General features: G+C 43.2%; 2 protein-coding genes across 2 annotated transcripts in view; one reads left to right on the top strand and one right to left on the bottom strand.

Annotated features, from left to right (window-relative positions):
- The window catches only part of TM6SF1 (transmembrane 6 superfamily member 1), a 161,576-nt gene extending 140,110 nt beyond the window's left edge, over nt 1-21,466 (top strand). The window contains exon 10 of the mRNA XM_077263646.1: nt 17,692-21,466. Within this exon, the coding sequence (XP_077119761.1) occupies nt 17,692-17,883 (192 nt within the window). The 3' untranslated portion in view covers nt 17,884-21,466. The remainder of the gene's footprint in view (nt 1-17,691) is intronic.
- HDGFL3 (HDGF like 3) overlaps nt 19,846-23,851 on the bottom strand; it is a 140,448-nt gene continuing 136,442 nt past the window's right edge. The window contains exon 8 of the mRNA XM_077263647.1: nt 19,846-22,866. The gene's annotated coding sequence lies outside the window, so the exon portion shown is untranslated. The remainder of the gene's footprint in view (nt 22,867-23,851) is intronic.

Below are 23,851 nucleotides of genomic sequence, written 5' to 3'. Positions count from 1 at the left end.
CTGGAAGCTCTGGGAAGCAGATTTACCCTCCACACCTTTAGTCAGGTGTGGAGATTTTTGTAAACTCTGTGGTGGATTTTTCTAGTTTTTTATAACTGACCGCACAGTATTCTGTCCTATTCTATCTATCTAGCTAGACTGGCCTCCTTTGCTACATTCTGATTTCATTCTGCGTATGTCATTTCCCTCTCCACTCACAGTCAATATTTGTGGGGGCTGCCTTTCCTTTGGGGATTTTCTCTGAGGCAAGATAGCTTTCCTGTTTCCATCTTTAGGGGTAGTTAGTCCTCCGGCTGTGACGAGGTGTCTAGGGAGTGACAGGAACATCCCACGGCTACTTCCAGTGTTGTGATAAGCTCAGGAACTGCGGTTTGTACAGGTACCACCTCCTCCAGAGCTCGTCCCATGTTGCTCCTAAACCACCAGTTCCTAACAGTACAACTGGCCAAAAATGAATTAAATGCATCTCAAAAGAAGGAAAAATAAGTTCTGAGCCATTTTTTATTTTTTTTTTGCAGTCTGTTTTGTCTTTTTTTTTCCTCTTAATCTCTGGGTGGTTCAGGATTTTAGCGCTGGCATGGATGTTCAGGGTTTGTTTTCTCGTGTGGATCAACTTGCTGCAAGAGTACAGAGTATCCAAGATTATGTTGTCCAGACTCCGGCTTTAGAGCCTAAAATTCCTACTCCTGATTTGTCTTTTGGGGACAGATCTAAGTTTTTGAATTTTAAAAATAACTGCAAATTGTTTTTTGCTTTGAAACCCCGTTCCTCTGGTGATCCCATTCAGCAGGTTAAGATTATCATCTCTCTGCTGCGTGGTGACCCTCAGGACTGGGCATTCTCCCTTGAATCAGGGAATCCGGCATTGCTTAATGTAGACGCATTTTTTCAAGCGCTCGGATTATTGTATGACGAACCTAATTCTGTGGATCATGCAGAGAAAACCTTGTTGGCCCTATGTCAGGGTCAGGAAGCAGCAGAATTATACTGCCAGAAATTTAGAAAATGGTCTGTGCTCACTAAATGGAATGAGGATGCTCTGGCTGCAATTTTCAGAAAGGGTCTTTCTGAAGCCCTTAAAGATGTTATGGTGGGGTTCCCCACACCCTCTGGTTTGAGCGAATCTATGTCTCTAGCCATTCAGATTGATCGGTGCCTGCGCGAGCGCAAAGTTGTGCACCATATGGCAGTGTCCTCTGAGCGGAGTCCTGAGCCTATGCAATGTGATAGGATTTTGACTAGAGCAGAACGGCAGGGATTCAGACGTCAGAATAAGCTGTGTTTTTACTGTGGTGATTCTGCTCATGTTATTTCTGATTGCCCTAAGCGTACTAAGAGGGTCGCTAGGTCTGTTACCATCAGTACTGTACAGCCTAAATTTCTCTTATCTGTGACCATAATTTGCTCATTATCGTCCTTTTCTGTCATGGCATTTGTGGATTCAGGCGCTGCCCTGAACTTAATGGACTTGGAATTCGCCAGGCGCTGTGGTTTTTCCTTGCAGCCTTTGCAGAGCCCTATTCCTTTGAGGGGCATTGATGCTACACCGTTGGCCAAGAATAAACCTCAGTATTGGACTCAGCTGACCATGTGCATGGCTCCAGCACATCAGGAAGATTGCCGTTTTCTGGTGTTGCATAACTTGCATGATGTTGTTGTACTGGATTATCCATGGTTACAGGAACATAATCTGGTGCTGGATTGGAAATCTATGTCTGTGACTAGTTGGGGTTGTCAAGAGGTACATTGTGACGTTCCTTTGAGGTCAATTTCCTCTTCCCCCTCTTCTGAAGTCCCTGAGTTTTTGTCGGATTTCCAGGATGTATTTGATGAGCCCAAGTCCAGTTCCGTTCCTCCACATAGGGACTGTGATTGTGCTATTAATTTGATTCCTGGCTGTAAGTTCCCTAAGGGCCGACTTTTCAATCTGTCTGTGCCAGAGCATACCGCCATGCGGAGTTATGTCAAGGAGTCTTTGGAAAAGGGGCATATTCGGCCGTCTTCGTCACCATTGGGAGCGGGATTCTTTTTTGTTGCCAAGAAGGATGGCTCCTTGAGACCCTGTATTGATTATCGCCTTCTTAATAAGATCACGGTCAAATTCCAATACCCTTTACCTTTGCTTTCTGATTTGTTTGCTCGGATTAAGGGGGCTAGTTGGTTTACTAAGATTGACCTTCGAGGGGCATATAATCTTGTTCGTATTAAACAGGGTGACGAATGGAAAACTGCATTTAATACGCCCGAAGGCCATTTTGAATACCTTGTGATGCCTTTCGGGCTTTCTAATGCTCCTTCTGTATTTCAGTCCTTCATGCATGATATTTAATTACCGTATATACTCGAGTATAAGCCGACCCGAGTATAAGCCGACCCCCCTAATTTTGCCACAAAAAACTGGGAAAACTTATTGACTCTAGTATAAGCCTAGGGTGGAAAATGCAGCAGCTACCGGTGAATTTCAAAAAAATAGATGCTCCATACCATTCATTATTGCCCCATAGATGCTCCATATAAAGCTGTGCCATATATAATGCTCCATACCATTGATTATTGCCCCATATATTATCCATATATAGCTGTGCCATATAGAATGCTCTGCACCGTTCATTATGGCCCCATAGATGCTCCATATAAAGCTGTGCCCCATATACAATGCTCTGCACCGTTCATTATGGCCCTATAGATGCTCCATATAAAGCTGTGCCATATATGCTCTGCACCGTTCAGTTTGGCCCCATAGATGCTCAGTATAAAGCTGTGCCTTATATGCTCTGCACCGTTCAGTTTGGCCCCATAGATGCTCATTATAAAGCTGTGCCCTATATGCTCTGCACTGTTCAGTTTGGCCCCATAGATGCTCCTTATAAAGCTGTGCCCTATATGCTCTGCACCGTTCAGTTTGGCCCCATAGATGCTCCTTATATAGCTGTGCCCTATATGCTCTGCACCGTTCAGTTTGGCCCCATAGATGCTCCTTATAAAGCTGTGCCATATATAATGCTCTGCACCGTTCATTATGGCCCCATAGAAGTTCCATATAAAGCTGTGCCATATATAATGCTCTGCACCGTTCAGTTTGGCCCCATAGATGCTCAGTATAAAGCTGTGCCCTATATGCTCTGCACCGTTCAGTTTGGCCCTAGATGCTCCTTATATAGCTGTGCCCTATATGCTCTGCACCGTTCAGTTTGGCCCCATAGATGCTCATTATAAAGCTGTGCCCTATATGCTCTGCACCGTTCAGTTTGGCCCTAGATGCTCCTTATATAGCTGTGCCCTATATGCTCTGCACCGTTCAGTTTGGCCCCATAGATGCTCCTTATATAGCTGTGCCCCATATGGAATGCTCTGCACCGTTCAGTTTGGCCCCATAGATGCTCCACATAAATCTGTGCCATATATAACGCTGGTGCTGCTGCTGCAATAAAAAAAAACACACATACTCACCTCTCTTGCTTGCAGCTCCCCAGCGTCCGGTCCCGGCGTCTCTCCACACTGACTGTTCAGGCAGAGGGCGGCGCGCACACTATATGCGTCATCGCGCCCTCTGACCTGCACAGTCAGCGGAGAGACGCCGGGAAGACAGAGCGGCGCCCGGCGTGTGGATCGTGGACAGGTAAATATGTGATACTTACCTGCTCCCGGCGTCCCGCTCCTTCCCCCGGACAGCTGGTCTCCGGGTGCCGCAGCCTCTTCCTCTATCAGCGGTCACCGGCACCGCTGATTAGAGAAATGAATATTAATTTCTCTAATGAGCGGTCCCACGTGACCGCTGTACAGGGGAAGAGCTGCGGCACCTGAAGACAGTGTGACGGGCAGGGGGAGCGTCAGGATCGCCGGGACTAGGTAAGTATGCCTCAGCGCTCTCTCCCCCTCACCCGCCGACCCTGCCACAGACCGTGACTCGAGTATAAGCCGAGAGGGGCACTTTCAGCCCAAAAATTTGGGCTGAGAATCTCGGCTTATACTCGAGTATATACGGTATCTTGATAAATTCATGATTGTGTATTTGGATGATACTTAGATTTTTTCCGATGATTGGGAGTCTCATGTGAAGCAGGTCAGGATGGTATTCCAGATCCTTTGTGATAATGCTTTATTTGTGAAGGGGTCTAAGTGCCTATTTGGAGTTCAGAAGGTCTCTTTTTTGGGTTTTATTTTTTCTCCCTCGTCTATAGAAATGGATCCTGTTAAGGTCCAGGCCATTCATGACTGGATTCAATCCACATCGGTGAAGAGCCTTCAGAAATTTTTGGGCTTTGCTAATTTTATTGCCGTTTCATTGCCAACTTTTCCAGTGTGGTTAAGCCCCTGACCGATTTGACGAAGAAAGGCGCTGATGTGACGAATTGCTCCTCTGCGGCGGTTGAGGCCTTTCAGGAGCTTAAATGCCGATTTACTTCTGCCCGTGTTGCATCAGCCGGATGTTTCTCTTCCTTTTCAGGTTGAGGTTGACGCTTCTGAGATTGGGGCAGGGTCCGTTTGGTCTCAGAGGAATTCTGATGGTTCTTTGATGAAACCGTGTGCCTTTTTTTCCAGAAAGTTTTCGCCTGCGGAGCGCAATTATGACGTTGGCAATTGGGAGTTGTTGGCTATGAAGTGGGCATTTGAGGAGTGGCGACATTGGCTTGAGGGAGCCAAGCACCGCATTGTGGTCTTGACCGATCATAAGAATCTGATTTACCTTGAGTCGGCCAAGCGGCTGAACCCTAGACAGGCTCGATGGTCCCTGTTTTTCTCCCGTTTTGATTTTGTGGTCTCGTATCTTCCGGGATCTAAGAATGTTAAGGCTGATGCCCTCTCTATGAGTTTTTTGCCTGATTCTCCTGGAGTCTTTGAGCTGGTTGGCATTCTTAAGGAAGGGGTGATTCTTTCTGCCATCTCCCCTGATTTGCGGCGGGTGCTTCAGGAATTTCAGGCTGATAAACCTGACCGCTGTCCAGTGGGGAAGCTGTTTGTTCCTGATAGATGGACTAGTAAGGTAATTTCTGAGGTTCATTCTTCAGTGTTGGCTGGTCATCCTGGGATTTTTGGTACCAGAGATTTGGTTGCTAGGTCCTTTTGGTGGCCTTCCTTGTCGCGGGATGTGCGTTCTTTTGTGCAGTCCTGTGGGACTTGTGCGCGGGCCAAGCCTTGCTGTTCCCGCGCTAGTGGGTTGCTTTTGCCTTTGCCGGTCCCTGAGAGGCCCTGGACGCATATTTCCATGGATTTTATTTCGGATCTTCCTGTTTCCCAGAAGATGTCTGTTATCTGGGTGGTTTGTGACCGGTTCTCTAAAATGGTCCATTTGGTACCTTTGCCTAAATTGCCTTCCTCCTCTGATTTGGTTCCATTGTTTTTTCAGCATGTGGTTCGTTTGCATGGCATTCCGGAGAATACTGCGTCTGACAGAGGTTCTCAGTTTGTTTCTAGGTTTTGGCGGACCTTTTGTGCTAGGATGGGCATTGATTTGTCTTTTTCTTCGGCGTTCCATCCTCAGACAAATGGCCAAACTGAGCGAACTAATCAGACCTTGGAAACCTATTTGAGATGCTTTGTGTCTGCTGATCAGGATGATTGGGTGGCTTTCTTGCCGTTGGCCGAGTTTGCCCTTAATAATCGGGCTAGTTCGGCTACTTTGGTTTTGCCTTTCTTTTGTAATTTTGGTTTTCATCCTCGTTTTTCTTCAGGGCAGGTTGAGCCTTCTGATTGTCCTGGTGTGGATTCTGTGGTGGGCAGGTTACAGCAGATTTGGACTCATGTGGTAGAAAATTTGACATTGTCTCAGGAAAAAGCTCAACGTTTTGCTAACCGCCGTCGGTGTGTTGGTCCCCGGCTTCGGGTGGGGGATTTAGTCTGGTTATCTTCTCGTCATGTTCCTATGAAGGTTTCTTCCCCTAAGTTCAAGCCTCGGTTTATTGGTCCTTATAAGATTTCTGAGATTATCAATCCGGTGTCTTTTTGTTTGGCCCTTGTTTGCCATCCATGTTTTCCATATATCTTTGTTGCGGAGATATGTGGTGCCCGTTGTTCCCTCGGTTGATCCTCCTGTGTTGGTTGAGGGGGAGTTGGAATATGTGGTGGAGAAAATTTTGGATTCTTGTTTTTCGAGGCGGAGACTTCAGTATCTTGTCAAGTGGAAGGGTTATGGCCAGGAGGATAATTCTTGGGTTGTTGCCTCCGATGTCCATGCCGCCGATTTGGTTCGTGCCTTTCACTTGGCTCACCCTGATCGGCCTGGGGGCTCTGGTGAGGGTTCGGTGACCCCTCCTCAAGGGGGGGGGTACTGTTGTGAATTCCGCTCTTGGGCTCCCTCCGGTGGTTGTAAGTGGCACTTTTGTGAGTTCTGCTCTTGGGCTCCCTCCGGTGGTTTTGAGTGGAACTGCTGCTCCTTGGATTTAGCAGTCAGCAGCTGCTTCCACTGATCGTCTTTCTGGCTCGGCTATTTATCCTGGCTCTATCCTTCAGCCTGGGCCAGTTGTCAATGGTTCCTGCTTGGATTCACATCTCTGCTTGGATTTCCCTGATATTCTGACCAGTTCAGCAAAGATAAGTCCTTGCTTGTTCTTTTGCTGTCCACATATTGTGGACTTAATCGTTCAGCTCTTTCTGTTTTTCTTGTCCAGCTTGTCAATATGGATTTATTCAGTTAAGCTGGAAGCTCTGGGAAGCAGATTTACCCTCCACACCTTTAGTCAGGTGTGGAGATTTTTGTAAACTCTTTGGTGGATTTTTCTAGTTTTTTAATACTGACCGCACAGTATTCTGTCCTATTCTATCTATCTAGACTGGCCTCCTTTGCTACATTCTGATTTCATTCTGCGTATGTCATTTCCCGCTCCACTCACAGTCAATATTTGTGGGGGCTGCCTTTCCTTTGGGGATTTTCTCTGAGGCAAGATAGCTTTCCTGTTTCCATCTTTAGGGGTAGTTAGTCCTCCGGCTGTGACGAGGTGTCTAGGGAGTGACAGGAACATCCCACGGCTACTTCTAGTGTTATGATAAGCTCAGGAACTGCGGTTTGTACAGATACCACCTCCTCCAGAGCTCGTCCCATGTTGCTCCTAAACCACCAGTTCATAACATAAACCTGTGCTGACATGGAGTTAAACAGTTATTCTCATTGAGATAATCCAGAATAACATCCCTCAGAAACCCTTCAAATATTTTACTAACAATAGAGGTTAGACTTACTGGCCTATAATTTCCAGGTTCACTTTAGAGCCCTTTTTGAATATTGGTACCACATTTGCTATGCGCCAGTCCTGTGGAACAGACCCCATCGCTATAGAGTCCCTAAATATAAGAAATAATGGCTTTTGTATTACATTACTTAGTTCTCTTAGTACTCCTGGGTGTATGCCATCCGGACCCAGAGATTTGTCTATTTTAATCTTATTTAGCTGGTTTCGCACCTCTTCTTGGGTAAGATTGGTGACCCTTAATATAGGGTTTTCTTTGTCTTTAGGCATTTCACCTAGCATTTCATTTTCCACCGTGAATACCATGGAGAAGGTGTTTAATATATTAGCCTTTTCCTTGTCATCTACAACCATTCTTTCCTCACAATTTGTTTAGGGGCATCCACTTTCACTTATGATTCTTTTACTATTGATAAAGTTGAAGAACAGTTTGGGATATATACATAAAGAAAAAAACAGCACCTATAAAAATGACAACAGTTGGCTGCAGAGCTTCATAGGTACATACCAGTCCTTATTAGTGATGAGCGAGTGTACTTGTTGCTCGGGTTTTCCTGAGCGTGCTTGGGTGACCTCCGAGTATTTATTTATTTTTAAGCTTTCATCTCGGTAGCTGAATGATTTACATCTATTAGCCAGCTTGATTACATGTGGGGATTCCCTAGCAACCAGGCAACCCCCATATGTACTCAGCCTGGCTAGTAGCTGTAAATCATTCAGCTGCCGCAATGAAAACTAAATCTCCGAGCAGTCATAAATACTCGGTCACCCGAGCGTGCTCGGGAAAACCCGAGCAACGAGTACACTCGCTCATCACTAGTCCTTATAGTAAAGAAAATAAGGAAGAAGTACACCATTACTTTAGTGTAAAAAAAGCTATTTTAATGGCCCATTTGTGCAACATTTCGGCTCTGAGTGTGAACATGGTGTCCTATCTCAATTCCAGTCAATTTTGAATTAAAAAGTCAAACAGCGCTCCTTCCCTTCTGAGCTCTGCCATGCACCCAAACAGTGGTTTACCCCCACATATGGGGTATCAGGATACTCAGGACAAATTGCACAACAACTTTTGGGGGTCCAGTTTCTTTTGTTACCCTTGGGAAAATAAAAAGTTGGGGGCGAAAAGATCATTTTTGTGAAAAAATATTTTTTATTTTTACAGCTCTACATTATAAACTTCTATGAAGTACTTGGTGGGTCAAAGTGCTCACCACACATCTAGATAAGTTCCTTAGAGGGTCTACTTTCCAAAATGGTGTCACTTGTGGGGGTTTCAATGTTTAGGCACATCAGGGGATCTCCAAACGAGACATGGCGTCCTATCTCAATTCCAGTCAATTTTGCATTGAAAAGTCAAATGGCGCTCCTTCCCTTCCGAGCTCTGCCATGCGCCCAAACAGTGGTTTACCCACATATGGGGTATCAGCATACTCAGAACAAATTGTACAACATCTTTTAGGGTCCAATTTCTCCTGTTACCCTTGGTAAAATAAAACAAAATTGGAGCTGAAGTAAATTTTTTGTGAAAAAAAGTTAAATGTTCATTTTTTTCAAACATTCCAAATATTCCTGTGAAATACCTGAAGCGTTAATAAATTTCTTGTTCGTATTAAACAGGGTGACGAATGGAAAACTGCATTTAATACGCCCGAAGGCCATTTTGAATACCTTGTGATGCCTTTCGGGCTTTCTAATGCTCCTTCTGTATTTCAGTCCTTCATGCATGATATTTAATTACCGTATATACTCGAGTATAAGCCGACCCGAGTATAAGCCGACCCCCCTAATTTTGACACAAAAAACTGGGAAAACTTATTGACTCTAGTATAAGCCTAGGGTGGAAAATGCAGCAGCTACCGGTGAATTTCAAAAAAATAGATGCTCCATACCATTCATTATGGCCCCATAGATGATCCATATAAAGCTGTGCCCCATATACAATGCTCTGCACCGTTCATTATGGCCCTATAGATGCTCCATATAAAGCTGTGCCATATATGCTCTGCACCGTTCAGTTTGGCCCCATAGATGCTCAGTATAAAGCTGTGCCTTATATGCTCTGCACCGTTCAGTTTGGCCCCATAGATGCTCATTATAAAGCTGTGCCCTATATGCTCTGCACCGTTCAGTTTGGCCCCATAGATGCTCATTATAAAGCTGTGCCCTATATGCTCTGCACCGTTCAGTTTGGCCCCATAGATGCTCATTATAAAGCTGTGCCCTATATGCTCTGCACCGTTCAGTTTGGCCCTAGATGCTCCTTATATAGCTGTGCCCTATATGCTCTGCACCGTTCAGTTTGGCCCCATAGATGCTCCTTATATAGCTGTGCCCCATATGGAATGCTCTGCACCGTTCAGTTTGGCCCCATAGATGCTCCACATAAATCTGTGCCATATATAACGCTGGTGCTGCTGCTGCAATAAAAAAAAAACACATACTCACCTCTCTTGCTTGCAGCTCCCCAGCGTCCGGTCCCGGCGTCTCTCCACACTGACTGTTCAGGCAGAGGGCGGCGCGCACACTATATGCGTCATCGCGCCCTCTGACCTGCACAGTCAGCGGAGAGACGCCGGGAAGACAGAGCGGCGCCCGGCGTGTGGATCGTGGACAGGTAAATATGTGATACTTACCTGCTCCCGGCGTCCCGCTCCTTCCCCCGGACAGCTGGTCTCCGGGTGCCGCAGCCTCTTCCTCTATCAGCGGTCACCGGCACCGCTGATTAGAGAAATGAATATTAATTTCTCTAATGAGCGGTCCCACGTGACCGCTGTACAGGGGAAGAGCTGCGGCACCTGAAGACAGTGTGACGGGCAGGGGGAGCGTCAGGATCGCCGGGACTAGGTAAGTATGCCTCAGCGCTCTCTCCCCCTCACCCGCCGACCCTGCCACAGACCGTGACTCGAATATAAGCCGAGAGGGGCACTTTCAGCCCAAAAATTTGGGCTGAGAATCTCGGCTTATACTCGAGTATATACGGTATCTTGATAAATTCATGATTGTGTATTTGGATGATATTTTGATTTTTTCCGATGATTGGGAGTCTCATGTGAAGCAGGTCAGGATGGTATTCCAGATCCTTCGTGATAATGCTTTATTTGTGAAGGGGTCTAAGTGCCTATTTGGAGTTCAGAAGGTCTCTTTTTTGGGTTTTATTTTTTCTCCCTCGTCTATAGAAATGGATCCTGTTAAGGTCCAGGCCATTCATGACTGGATTCAATCCACATCGGTGAAGAGCCTTCAGAAATTTTTGGGCTTTGCTAATTTTTATTGCCGTTTCATTGCCAACTTTTCCAGTGTGGTTAAGCCCCTGACCGATTTGACGAAGAAAGGCGCTGATGTGACGAATTGGTCCTCTGCGGCGGTTGAGGCCTTTCAGGAGCTTAAATGCCGATTTACTTCTGCCCGTGTTGCGTCAGCCGGATGTTTCTCTTCCTTTTCAGGTTGAGGTTGACGCTTCTGAGATTGGGGCAGGGTCCGTTTGGTCTCAGAGGAATTCTGATGGTTCTTTGATGAAACCGTGTGCCTTTTTTTCCAGAAAGTTTTCGCCTGCGGAGCGCAATTATGACGTTGGCAATTGGGAGTTGTTGGCTATGAAGTGGGCATTTGAGGAGTGGCGACATTGGCTTGAGGGAGCCAAGCACCGCATTGTGGTCTTGACCGATCATAAGAATCTGATTTACCTCGAGTCGGCCAAGCGGCTGAACCCTAGACAGGCTCGATGGTCCCTGTTTTTCTCCCGTTTTGATTTTGTGGTCTCGTATCTTCCGGGATCTAAGAATGTTAAGGCTGATGCCCTCTCTATGAGTTTTTTGCCTGATTCTCCTGGAGTCTTTGAGCCGGTTGGCATTCTTAAGGAAGGGGTGATTCTTTCTGCCATCTCCCCTGATTTGCAGCGGGTGCTTCAGGAATTTCAGGCTGATAAACCTGACCGCTGTCCAGTGGGGAAGCTGTTTGTTCCTGATAGATGGACTAGTAAGGTAATTTCTGAGGTTCATTCTTCAGTGTTGGCTGGTCATCCTGGGATTTTTGGTACCAGAGATTTGGTTGCTAGGTCCTTTTGGTGGCCTCCCTTGTCGCGGGATGTGCGTTCTTTTGTGCAGTCCTGTGGGACTTGTGCGCGGGCCAAGCCTTGCTGTTCCCGCGCTAGTGGGTTGCTTTTGCCTTTGCCGGTCTCTGAGAGGCCCTGGACGCATATTTCCATGGATTTTATTTCGGATCTTCCTGTTTCCCAGATGTCTGTTATCTGGGTGGTTTGTGACCGGTTCTCTAAAATGGTCCATTTGGTACCTTTGCCTAAATTGCCTTCCTCCTCTGATTTGGTTCCATTGTTTTTTCAGCATGTGGTTCGTTTGCATGGCATTCCGGAGAATACTGCGTCTGACAGAGGTTCTCAGTTTGTTTCTAGGTTTTGGCGGGCCTTTTGTGCTAGGATGGGCATTGATTTGTCTTTTTCTTCGGCGTTCCATCCTCAGACAAATGGCCAAACTGAGCGAACTAATCAGACCTTGGAAACCTATTTGAGATGCTTTGTGTCTGCTGATCAGGATGATTGGGTGGCTTTCTTGCCGTTGGCCGAGTTTGCCCTTAATAATCGGGCTAGTTCGGCTACTTTGGTTTTGCCTTTCTTTTGTAATTTTGGTTTTCATCCTCGTTTTTCTTCAGGGCAGGTTGAGCCTTCTGATTGTCCTGGTGTGGATTCTGTGGTGGGCAGGTTACAGCAGATTTGGACTCATGTGGTAGAAAATTTGACGTTGTCTCAGGAAAAGGCTCAACGTTTTGCTAACCGCCGTCGGTGTGTTGGTCCCCGGCTTCGGGTGGGGGATTTAGTCTGGTTATCTTCTCGTCATGTTCCTATGAAGGTTTCTTCCCCTAAGTTCAAGCCTCGGTTTATTGGTCCTTATAAGATTTCTGAGATTATCAATCCGGTGTCTTTTTGTTTGGCCCTTGTTTGCCATCCATGTTTTCCATATATCTTTGTTGCGATGATATGTGGTGCCCGTTGTTCCCTCGGTTGATCCTCCTGTGTTGGTTGAAGGGGAGTTGGAATATGTGGTGGAGAAAATTTTGGATTCTTGTTTTTCGAGGCGGAGACTTCAGTATCTTGTCAAGTGGAAGGGTTATGGCCAGGAGGATAATTCTTGGGTTGTTGCCTCCGATGTCCATGCCGCCGATTTGGTTTGTGCCTTTCACTTGGCTCACCCTGATCGGCCTGGGGGCTCTGGTGAGGGTTCGGTGACCCCTCCTCAAGGGGGGGGGGGTACTGTTGTGAATTCCGCTCTTGGGCTCCCTCCGGTGGTTGTAAGTGGCACTTTTGTGAGTTCTGCTCTTGGGCTCCCTCCGGTGGTTTTGAGTGGAACTGCTGCTCCTTGGATTTAGCAGTCAGCAGCTGCTTCCACTGATCGTCTTTCTGGCTCGGCTATTTATCCTGGCTCTATCCTTCAGCCTGGGCCAGTTGTCAATGGTTCCTGCTTGGATTCACATCTCTGCTTGGATTTCCCTGATATTCTGACCAGTTCAGCAAAGATAAGTCCTTGCTTGTTCTTTTGCTGTCCACATATTGTGGACTTAATCGTTCAGCTCTTTCTGTTTTTCTTGTCCAGCTTGTCAATATGGATTTATTCAGTTAAGCTGGAAGCTCTGGGAAGCAGATTTACCCTCCACACCTTTAGTCAGGTGTGGAGATTTTTGTAAACTCTTTGGTGGATTTTTCTAGTTTTTTAATACTGACCGCACAGTATTCTGTCCTATTCTATCTATCTAGCTAGACTGGCCTCCTTTGCTACATTCTGATTTCATTCTGCGTATGTCATTTCCCGCTCCACTCACAGTCAATATTTGTGGGGGCTGCCTTTCCTTTGGGGATTTTCTCTGAGGCAAGATAGCTTTCCTGTTTCCATCTTTAGGGGTAGTTAGTCCTCCGGCTGTGACGAGGTGTCTAGGGAGTGACAGGAACATCCCACGGCTACTTCTAGTGTTGTGATAAGCTCAGGAACTGCGGTTTGTACAGATACCACCTCCTCCAGAGCTCGTCCCATGTTGCTCCTAAACCACCAGTTCATAACATAAACCTGTGCTGACATGGAGTTAAACAGTTATTCTCATTGAGATAATCCAGAATAACATCCCTCAGAAACCCTTCAAATATTTTACTAACAATAGAGGTTAGACTTACTGGCCTATAATTTCCAGGTTCACTTTAGAGCCCTTTTTGAATATTGGTACCACATTTGCTATGCGCCAGTCCTGTGGAACAGACCCCATCGCTATAGAGTCCCTAAATATAAGAAATAATGGCTTGTGTATTACATTACTTAGTTCTCTTAGTACTCCTGGGTGTATGCCATCCGGACCCAGAGATTTGTCTATTTTAATCTTATTTAGCTGGTTTCGCACCTCTTCTTGGGTAAGATTGGTGACCCTTAATATAGGGTTTTCTTTGTCTTTAGGCATTTCACCTAGCATTTCATTTTCCACCGTGAATACCATGGAGAAGGTGTTTAATATATTAGCCTTTTCCTTGTCATCTACAACCATTCTTTCCTCACAATTTGTTTAGGGGCATCCACTTTCACTTATGATTCTTTTACTATTGATAAAGTTGAAGAACAGTTTGGGATATATACATAAAGAAAAAAACAGCACCTATAAAAATGACAACAGTTGGCTGCAGAGCTTCATAGGTACATACCAGTCCTTATTAGTGATGAGCGAGTGTACTTGTTGCTCGGGTTTTCCTGAGCGTGCTCGGGTGACCTCCGAGTATTTATTTATTTTTAAGCTTTCATCTCGGTAGCTGAATGATTTACATCTATTAGCCAGCTTGATTACATGTGGGGATTCCCTAGCAACCAGGCAACCCCCATATGTACTCAGCCTGGCTAGTAGCTGTAAATCATTCAGCTGCCGCAATGAAAACTAAATCTCCGAGCAGTCATAAATACTCGGTCACCCGAGCGTGCTCGGGAAAACCCGAGCAACGAGTACACTCGCTCATCACTAGTCCTTATAGTAAAGAAAATAAGGAAGAAGTACACCATTACTTTAGTGTAAAAAAAGCTATTTTAATGGCCCATTTGTGCAACATTTCGGCTCTGAGTGTGAACATGGTGTCCTATCTCAATTCCAGTCAATTTTGAATTAAAAAGTCAAACAGCGCTCCTTCCCTTCTGAGCTCTGCCATGCACCCAAACAGTGGTTTACCCCCACATATGGGGTATCAGGATACTCAGGACAAATTGCACAACAACTTTTGGGGGTCCAGTTTCTTTTGTTACCCTTGGGAAAATAAAAAGTTGGGGGCGAAAAGATCATTTTTGTGAAAAAATATTTTTTATTTTTACAGCTCTACATTATAAACTTCTATGAAGTACTTGGTGGGTCAAAGTGCTCACCACACATCTAGATAAGTTCCTTAGAGGGTCTACTTTCCAAAATGGTGTCACTTGTGGGGGTTTCAATGTTTAGGCACATCAGGGGATCTCCAAACGAGACATTGCGTCCTATCTCAATTCCAGTCAATTTTGCATTGAAAAGTCAAATGGTGCTCCTTCCCTTCCGAGCTCTGCCATGCGCCCAAACAGTGGTTTACCCACATATGGGGTATCAGCATACTCAGAACAAATTGTACAACATCTTTTAGGGTCCAATTTCTCCTGTTACCCTTGGTAAAATAAAACAAATTGGAGCTGAAGTAAATTTTTTGTGAAAAAAGGTTAAATGTTCATTTTTTTCAAACATTCCAAATATTCCTGTGAAATACCTGAAGCGTTAATAAATTTCTTGAATGTGGTTTTGAGCACCTTGAGGGGTGCAGTTTTTAGAATGGTGTCATACTTGGGTATGTTCTGTCATAGACCCCTCAAAGTGACTTCAAATGTGATGTAGTCCCTAAAAAAAAAATGGTGTTGTAAAAATGAGAAATTGCTGGTCAACGTTTAACCCTTAGGCCATGTGCACACGCTGCGGATTCCATTGCGGAATTTGCAGCAGCGGATTTGATAAATTCGCAGTGCAAAACCGCTCGGGTTTTTTCTGCGGATTTATCGCGGTTTTTATTGCGGTTTTTCACCTGCAGTTTCCTATTGGAGCAGGTGAAAAACCGCTGCGGATTCCGCACAAAGAATTGACATGCTGCGGAAAATAAACCGCTGCGTTTCCGCGCGTTTTTTCCCGCAGCATGTGCACTGCGGATTTCATTTCCCATAGCATTACATGGTACTGTAAATGCATGGGAAAACGCATCTGCAGCTGCGGAAACGTTGCGGATCCGCAGCAAAATCCGCAGCGTGTGCACATACCCTTATAACTCCCTAACAAAAAAAACATTTTGGTTCTAAATTTGTGCTGGTGTAAAGTAGACATGTGGGAAATGTCACTTATTAAGTATTTTGTGTGACATATCTCTGTGATTTAAGGGCATAAAAATTCAAAGTTGGAAAATTGCGAAATTTTCATCAAATTTCTGTTTTTTTTCACAAATAAACGCAGGTAATATCAAAGAAATTTTACCACTATCATGAAGCACAATATGTCACAATAAAACAATTTCAGAATCATCAGGATCCATTGAAGCGTTCCAGAGTTATATCCTCATAAAAGGATAGTGGTCAGAATTGTAAAAACTGGCCCGGTCATTAACGTGCAAACCACCCTTGGGGGTTAATCATAGGTTTGACCAAAAATTGCAAGATAATTTTTAAGTTAAAAATCTCTGCTCTGCTATATCTACATCAGACTGCTGAGCCATGAATAACCCAATCCACACCCCTGATTGGCAGCTCCCTGTGTGCACTGTGCATTGTCAGCAAGCTGCTAATCAGTGATGTGGTTGGTGTTACACAGATTAGTCTGACTAGTCTGCACATGAGATGTAGTCCTGTAGTGCTAATTTCCTGCTGATAAAATGATTGCATTGAAACAGCAACACACAAGTGACACATCCCCGGAATCAGGCTCTCCTGTGCTATATTATACTGTTATAAGATTAAATAGCAAATACCCGCTAACAGATACTTTTTAAATCCCGTTTCACTACTGTCTCTTTGCTAAGGGGACGAAGCCTCATCTGTGAGGCGATACGCGTGGGGCCATAGTCTGTGGTCCTTCCTGGGTCCTCTAGCCTGTTGCTCATCCGCAGGTTCGCATCACCTTGGTAATTCTTATTTTCTATGGTATATCCATGAATCATCTTTTCCTTTGGGTTGGGGATGGTTGAGCTGCTATAGGTATTTGGTGATTACCATATTATTGGCGCTCTCTATATACAGCCTATCTTATGCCAACATTATTTCCTGTTTGTGGATATTTTAATTTTATTCCGTACACCCCATGAGCCATTAAAGGAGGGATATAGCTTATATGTACATGTATATTTTTGATATGCATTACTGAGTACCAAGTCATATATTTGGGGTCATTATATATGCCCAGGTTGGCAACAGTTTTGTGTGTTGTTTTTTTAATTATGTTTTAATTGTATACCAATAAAGTGGATTTTTTTACATCATTATTTGCTGTGGTGTGCATACTATGGTAGTGCCTTTTCTTTTATGCAATTGCAGATCTCAAATTTGGACTCATCAGACCAAAGCACAGATTTCCACTGGTCTAATGTCCATTCCTTGTGTTCTTTAGCCCAAACAAGTCTCTTCTGCTTGTTGCCTGTCCTTAGCAGTGATTTCCTAGCAGTTATTTTACTATGAAGGCCTGCTGCACAAAGTCTCCTCTTAACAGTTGTTGTAGAGATGTGTCTGCTGCTAGAACTCTGTGTGGCATTGACCTGGTCTCTAATCTGAGCTGCTGTTAACCTGCAATTTCTGAGGCTGGTGACTCGGATAAACTTGTCCTCAGAAGCAGAGGTGACTCTTGGTCTTCCTTTCCTGAGGAGGTCCTCATGTGAGCCAGTTTCTTTGTAGCGCTTGATGGTTTTTGCCACTGCACTTGGGGACACTTTCAAAGTTTTGCCCAATTTTTTCGGACTGACCTTCATTTCTTAAAGTAATGATGGGCACTCATTTTTTCTTTACTTAGAATTTGTATTATGGCAAGAAAAAAGTAGCTAACAGTCTATTCAGTATGACTATCAGCTGTGTATCCGTGAGACTTCTGCACAACACAACTGATGGTCCCAACCCCATTTATAAGGCACAAAATCCCACTTATTAAACCTGATAGGGCACACCTGTGAAGTGAAAACCATTCCCGGTGACTATCTCTTGAAGCTCATCAAGACAATGCCAAGAGTGTGCAAAGCAGTCATCAAAGCAAAAGGTGGCTACTTTGAAGAACCTAGAATATAAGACATATTTTCAGTTGTTTCACACTTTTATATGTAATATAATTCCACATGTGTTAATTCATAGTTTTGATGCCTTCAGTGTCAATGTACAATTTTCATAGTCATGAAAATAATGAGACGGTGTGTCCAAACTTTTGGTCTGTACTGTATAACTTATCTCCCTATGTTGACTTATGACTCCTGACTGCACTTTTTTCAATCCTGCAGGCACAGTTTTCTTACATTGGTGCATCCCTTCATGCAAGGACTCCTTACATCTACAGAGTTCCCGATGAAGCAAGACTTTTTGTTTTAACCACAAATCTCCTTTTTGGGATCTTTCCACAGATATTAGCTCATCGTTGTGTAAACCAGCCAGAATTTTTTGTGAGGATGAAACTAGGGGCCAAAACTAATTAATGGGTAAAAGAATATCAAGGACATTTACAAACTGTGTGATGTTTGATATTTGGGTACTATCTATAATTCAGTTTTCTACTGGTTCATGCAGAACTTTTTGAAGTTAAATCCAATCAAATATGAGTGGCTTGACTGACACAAAGTTAACATTGCCTTAAAAAAAGATAAATAGAAAGTAGTGGATTGTGTATACAGACCTCCGATTTATGATGAATGTATTGCATATGTGACTTCTTGTGAAAGCTATTTGTACGTTTCCAGTGCGCTTATTTTAAAGGCATTGCAACAAGTGCATAGCTGTGATTGGTACTCAGACTAAGTCCTATTCACCTCAATTTTCAGTCTCAAGCACATGCACCCATAGAAACAATGAAGGAAATGTAATGCATGCAGAAGTGCAAATTCTTCTGTCTCTTCATGTAATCCCAGACAGACTCGATGTTAAATTAGGTCTTTGTGAGGACCAGATCATCTCTTTTAGGACTCCTTGTTCTTCTTTACATTGAAGATAGTTCTAAATGGCATTGGCTGTATGTTTTGGGTTGTTGTCCTGCTGCAGAATAAATTTGGAGCCACTCAGATGCCTACCTGATGGTATTACATGATAGATAAGTATCTGCCGATATTTTTAACATTTTCTGTCATAAGTTCAGAGCAACTGCAGCCAATTTTCGACACTCAGTTGCTATGTTTTTGTGCATAATTGAGTCGCTTGGTTGTATTTCCATGTCTATTGTATTGCATTTGGCTGTAATTCTTCCACTTCTTCAATGATGACCACTTCTGGCCAGACTTCTCTGAGTAGATGGGTGCTGCTTAGTCCCATTGATTGCTGCAAGTCCTGAGCTGATGGCACTGCCGGACACCTTCCGATTTCAAAGGGAAGTAAGCATGATGTGTCTTTCAGCTGCCACACTGATTTTCTTTGGCTGACCACTACGTCTTCTGTGGTCCCCAGGGTTGAACATTTCTTGGTGCTTCTTCAAGAGCTTGAACAGCACATCTAGAAAGCCCAGACTGCTTTGAAATTTTAGCCTAAGAAGGATCTTGTAGATAAAGTATAACTATCTTGTGTTTAGTTGATATTCTCAGTCTTGCAAAGATGTATGACTTGAGACATGAAGGAAGAACAAATTTCGGGAAGTAATGATATGGCCTGCAGAGAATTCAGATTTCAACATCAAGTGTTTCTGGGATTTCATGAAAAGACAGAAGGTTTTGTGCAAGCCCACATCCATATAATAATCTGTGGTTAATTCTCCAATATATCCTTCCTTCTGAGCTCCTTCAAAAACTGCATGGAAGTGTACCTTAAGGCTAGGTTCACATTGCGTTAGTGCAGTCCGTTCAACGCATGCGTTAAATGGACTGCGTTAACGCAAGTGCCGAAAAAGATCGCGTTATGCAATCGTGCTAGCGCAGATGCTTCATCTGTGCTAGCGGTGACGGACCCGAAAACGCTGCAGACCGCGTCTGAGGGTCCGTCACAGAATGACGGCACATCGCTAACGCATGCCGATTATGACATGCGTTAGCGATGCGCTACATAATGGCAGCTAATGGGTGCGCTAACGCATCCATTACATAGCGTTAGTGCCGCTATGTAATGGATGCCGTCAGCGCATTGCCAATAACGCAATGTGAACCCAGCCTTAAGAATTGATACTTTGAAGGCAAAGAGTGGTCACACCAAATACTGATTTGATTTAGATTTCTCTCTGGTTCATCCACTTTGCATTTTGTTAACAGATATTTTTAACACCTATTAATTGTTGAAAGCATTCTTATTTTGCACCATTTTTTCCACACCCACCTAAAGCCTTTGTTGTATAGTACTGTGTATATACTAGACACATACACACACTAATGTAAAATCCCATAGACATCACGTATATTTACTATTATGCCAGTGACAAGTAACTGGTTCCATTGTCAAACAACATGAGATCTACAACAAGTTAGTACATTTTTTTGCGTCTTTATTACAGAACCATAATGGATCTTCTCCATTCGTTAACACTTCTTTCAATGTAATATGCATCATACACAATTATTATCTGCAATTATAATCAACGCCAATGTTTACATAAGTTTTTCTTTTAATACCTGTTACATATATAGTAAATTAACTCGTGTGACCTGTTTCCGTCTTTACAATCTATAACCATAATTTCCAACATACATCAGGAGTGTTCATTTTGTAAAAACAGCAATACAACGGTATACGAGATGTGTTTCAACTACAAACACTGGAAATGCCAAAGATGCGTTAGAGAAGAACAAAATATAAAGAAAATGTTTTCACCAAAAATTGCAATAAAATAAATAAAATCTATTATCACAATAGCAACATTATTGTTCACAAGAAAATACATTCTGGAATGGCTAATTATTAGAATTGTGGCTACAGCTGTTAGCTTGGTAGATAAGAACCCCTCTACTGAAACACCTAGATTGCCAGGTAAGTATATAATGTTATGACATATACTTTCCATCAAGAAAGGCTATTCCTTCTGGTATGCCTTAAAACAGCATCTTCCACACACCTTGTAGAATTCTTAATGTGGCCAAACAATTTCAAACGACGTTTGGTCGTCAGCTATTCCCTTTCCTCTATACACATGCACACATATGTTCCAAAAAGGAAGATGGGAATAAGCCACTGCCAGACACCTAAGAGTACATTCAGACAAACCTATTTCCTGTCCGTGTGGAAAGCAGGCAGCATATGGACCCAATGTTAGCATGTGAGCTAGTTCACATGATCTATTTTTCACACGGACCTTGGCTAACCAGATAATATCAGATGGTTGGTAGAGTCTTGCCAACTTAAGTGTAATGCAATATGGCCACGTTTAGCTTATGAGAGGATTGTGGCAGATGAAAAGCACAAACAGAAAAAGCAGTTTTTTTGGTTAATAAAATACCATGAAGCAAAGATAGTGGCTGTCAGAGATCCCAATAGGAACCAGGTGTCATATGATCTAACTAATTGTAAGCTTTTATTAGGATAATTATTAATCTCTTGGAAGGGTTGTCCATTGATAACCCGTTACACTCTGTGGGTATCTGAGATCAAATTGATGACGGGTGGTTTTGCTAATGGGGACCCCTTTTCATTAGCCTTTGTTGCAGTTGCGAGGCATAATGAAAACAATACATTGCAGGACACTCACTAACGTCTATGGTTGTCCCTTTCACTCTATTACAGCAGTGTTTCTCAAATATGATCCAAAGTCCAAAGCTGCAGTCACTATTCTGCTGGCTGCTAGTGAAAACTGTCAACAAATCTGCTGTCCATCAACCACAACTAATTGTGAATTCACGGCACAAGGCCTGGAGCAATGTCTTGGAGTTCACATGCATATACAGCTCTGGCAAAAATTAAGAAACCACTGCAAAATGTTTAGTTTGTCTGATTTTTCTCTTTATAGGTATATGTTTGAGTAAAATGTAAATTGTTCATTTATTCTATAAAACTTCTGACAACATGTCTCCGAATTTCCAAGCATTAAATTTCGATTTTTTTTTTTTCTGAAAAAGAAAAATGGTCAAAATTAAAAAAAAAAAAAAAAAAAAAAAAGTTTCAGACAGCAAATAATGCAAAGAAACAAGTTCATAATCATTTAGAAACAATAATGCTAATGTTTTAACTCCGGAAGAGTTCAGAAATCAATATTTTGTGGAATAACCATGATTTTTAATCACAGCTTTCATGCGTCTTGGCATGCTTTCCACCAGTCCGTCACACTGCTTCTGGCAAAAAAAATGTAAGCAGCTTCTCTGTTTGATGGCTTGTGACCGTCCATCATCCTCCTGATTACATTCCAGAGGTTTTCAATGGGGTTCAGGTCTGGAGATTGGGCTGCCCATGACAGGGTTTTCATGTGGTGGTCTCTTAATTTTTGCCAGAGCTGTATATATATATGCTTGTTTTGTGCTTCACACATTTATCAGCCATGTAAAACTTAATTTACACATATAAAATCCATTTAGCACAGAAGCCGTCATTCACATTACATTCCCACTTACATATGGCTGATCAGCATTATAAAGAATGGGGACAGTACATGGGAATTTCATTGTTATATCATGCCTCTGCGTTACAGAAAAACAACTAGCAACAAAAACAGGATCAGATCCTATCAGGAAAATGCTTCCAAACTCATTTTATTGACTGGAGCAGGTCATTCTTTATACTAACACAGGGATTTTATAATCATGAGGCCTGGCTATCCATCAGTTTACTACACAACTATCTGATTGCTTCTGGATTTCATTAACAAAATTACATACAAAAGTGCTACATAAATAGTATAGCCTGAATATTAGCACTGAGAACACTGAGAAAACATTCGGTTTTATGAAATTCCCTTTATAATTTTTTGCCTTTTCCTCTTGAACATGAAGGCTTCTGTTACAGTCAAGGTGAATATTCTTTCAATGACGCATATTTAAGAGCTGCAATAAAATTTGTACCAAGAACGTACAAACCGGTTTCATAAGGGTCTTTAAATAGCATATAACATGTATAGCGGTGAGCAAGAAAGATACACGGATCTACCCGTTAAGCCCTGGCAAAGTTAATAGTATCTGCAAGAATATAAAGAATGACATCTAAAATGGGAATCTGGATATGATGTGTTTTACAGTTTTGTTGCTGTATTTATAATACATGTACTTGAATTCACTTTTTTTTAAAAAAATTGGAAATAATTACACAAATTGAATCTGTGAAAACATAAATTTAGCAAGTTTTAAAGGGCAACATCATGCAAAAGAATAATGGAAAATGAAAAGCTGCCCCCTGGAGTAGAAACACTTCTGATGCCGGCAAACACAACAAACAGGGATGTGATATTATGCTTACAAACTGACACATTCTTGGTGGCAACAATTAAATGTGTTAAGCCATTTCAAATCCAAGAATACTAAACTGCGAAATATGGACCTCTTCTCACGGTATGCTGCACTTAGTTACGTCTGAAAAAAGAAAACATAATCAACACGTCAGTTTCATGCCATTTACAGCAGAAAACCAAATCTATTTCTATATTAAATATGCTGAATTATACAAAGATGCACGAGGGGCGTTCATTAAAGATTTCCCGAGACCTACTTCTATTTATCACAGGACTCTGAAACTGCACATGTGTAATGATATCAGTCTCTATAGGTTACGTGCTAATTTGTAACGCATAACTGATAAAGGTCTTGATTTCACAGGTGCTGAAGTGGTGTGAGGTTTGATAATGGTCCCAGTGGACTACAGAGCAGTCATCAAGTTCCTTTACTTGAAAGGCCGCACTCCAAAGGATACGTTCAATGAGATGAAAGAGGTTTATGGTGATGATTCCCCATCATATGATGTAGTCAAGAACTGGCATCGTCAATTCAAATGTGATCGGACTTCGGTACAAACATCTCCAATTCCAGGACGACCCCACTCTGCTATTGATGAACACACCATCCAGCAAGTGGGGGTCGTCATTTTGGAAAATCAACACGTAACAATTCGCCACCTAGCCCAAAATGTCAAGATTATTGTGGGGTCCGTGGAAAAAAATCATCCAAGACCATGTTCACATGCATAAGGTATCCGCTCGCTGAGTTCCCCTGCTGCTCACACCTTTCCAGAAGCAGGAACGAGTCGAATGCTCTCAGGCTCTATTGATGATGTGCCATGGAAACCAGGAGGACTTTTTCAACAGACTGATCACACAGGATGAAAGCTGGGTCCATCACTATGATCCTGATTCCAAAGTCCAGTTGATGTGATGGAAGCATCATGACTTATCGCCTCCAAAAAAGGCACGTGCCCAACCCTCGGCAGGCAAGGTCATGCTCACAGTATTTTGGGACCAGCACGGAGTAGTATTGATGGATTTCCTAGCAAAGGGCACCATGATTACTGGGACATGCTATGCTCCACTGTTGCAGAAATTGCGGGAGGCCATCAAAACCAAGA

This window comes from Ranitomeya variabilis, chromosome 5 (genome assembly GCF_051348905.1).
Source record: "Ranitomeya variabilis isolate aRanVar5 chromosome 5, aRanVar5.hap1, whole genome shotgun sequence".
In the NCBI taxonomy this organism is placed as follows: domain Eukaryota; kingdom Metazoa; phylum Chordata; class Amphibia; order Anura; family Dendrobatidae; genus Ranitomeya; species Ranitomeya variabilis.
The sequence above is the reverse complement of the archived record's forward strand: the minus strand, read 5'-3'. Positions and strand labels throughout refer to the sequence as shown.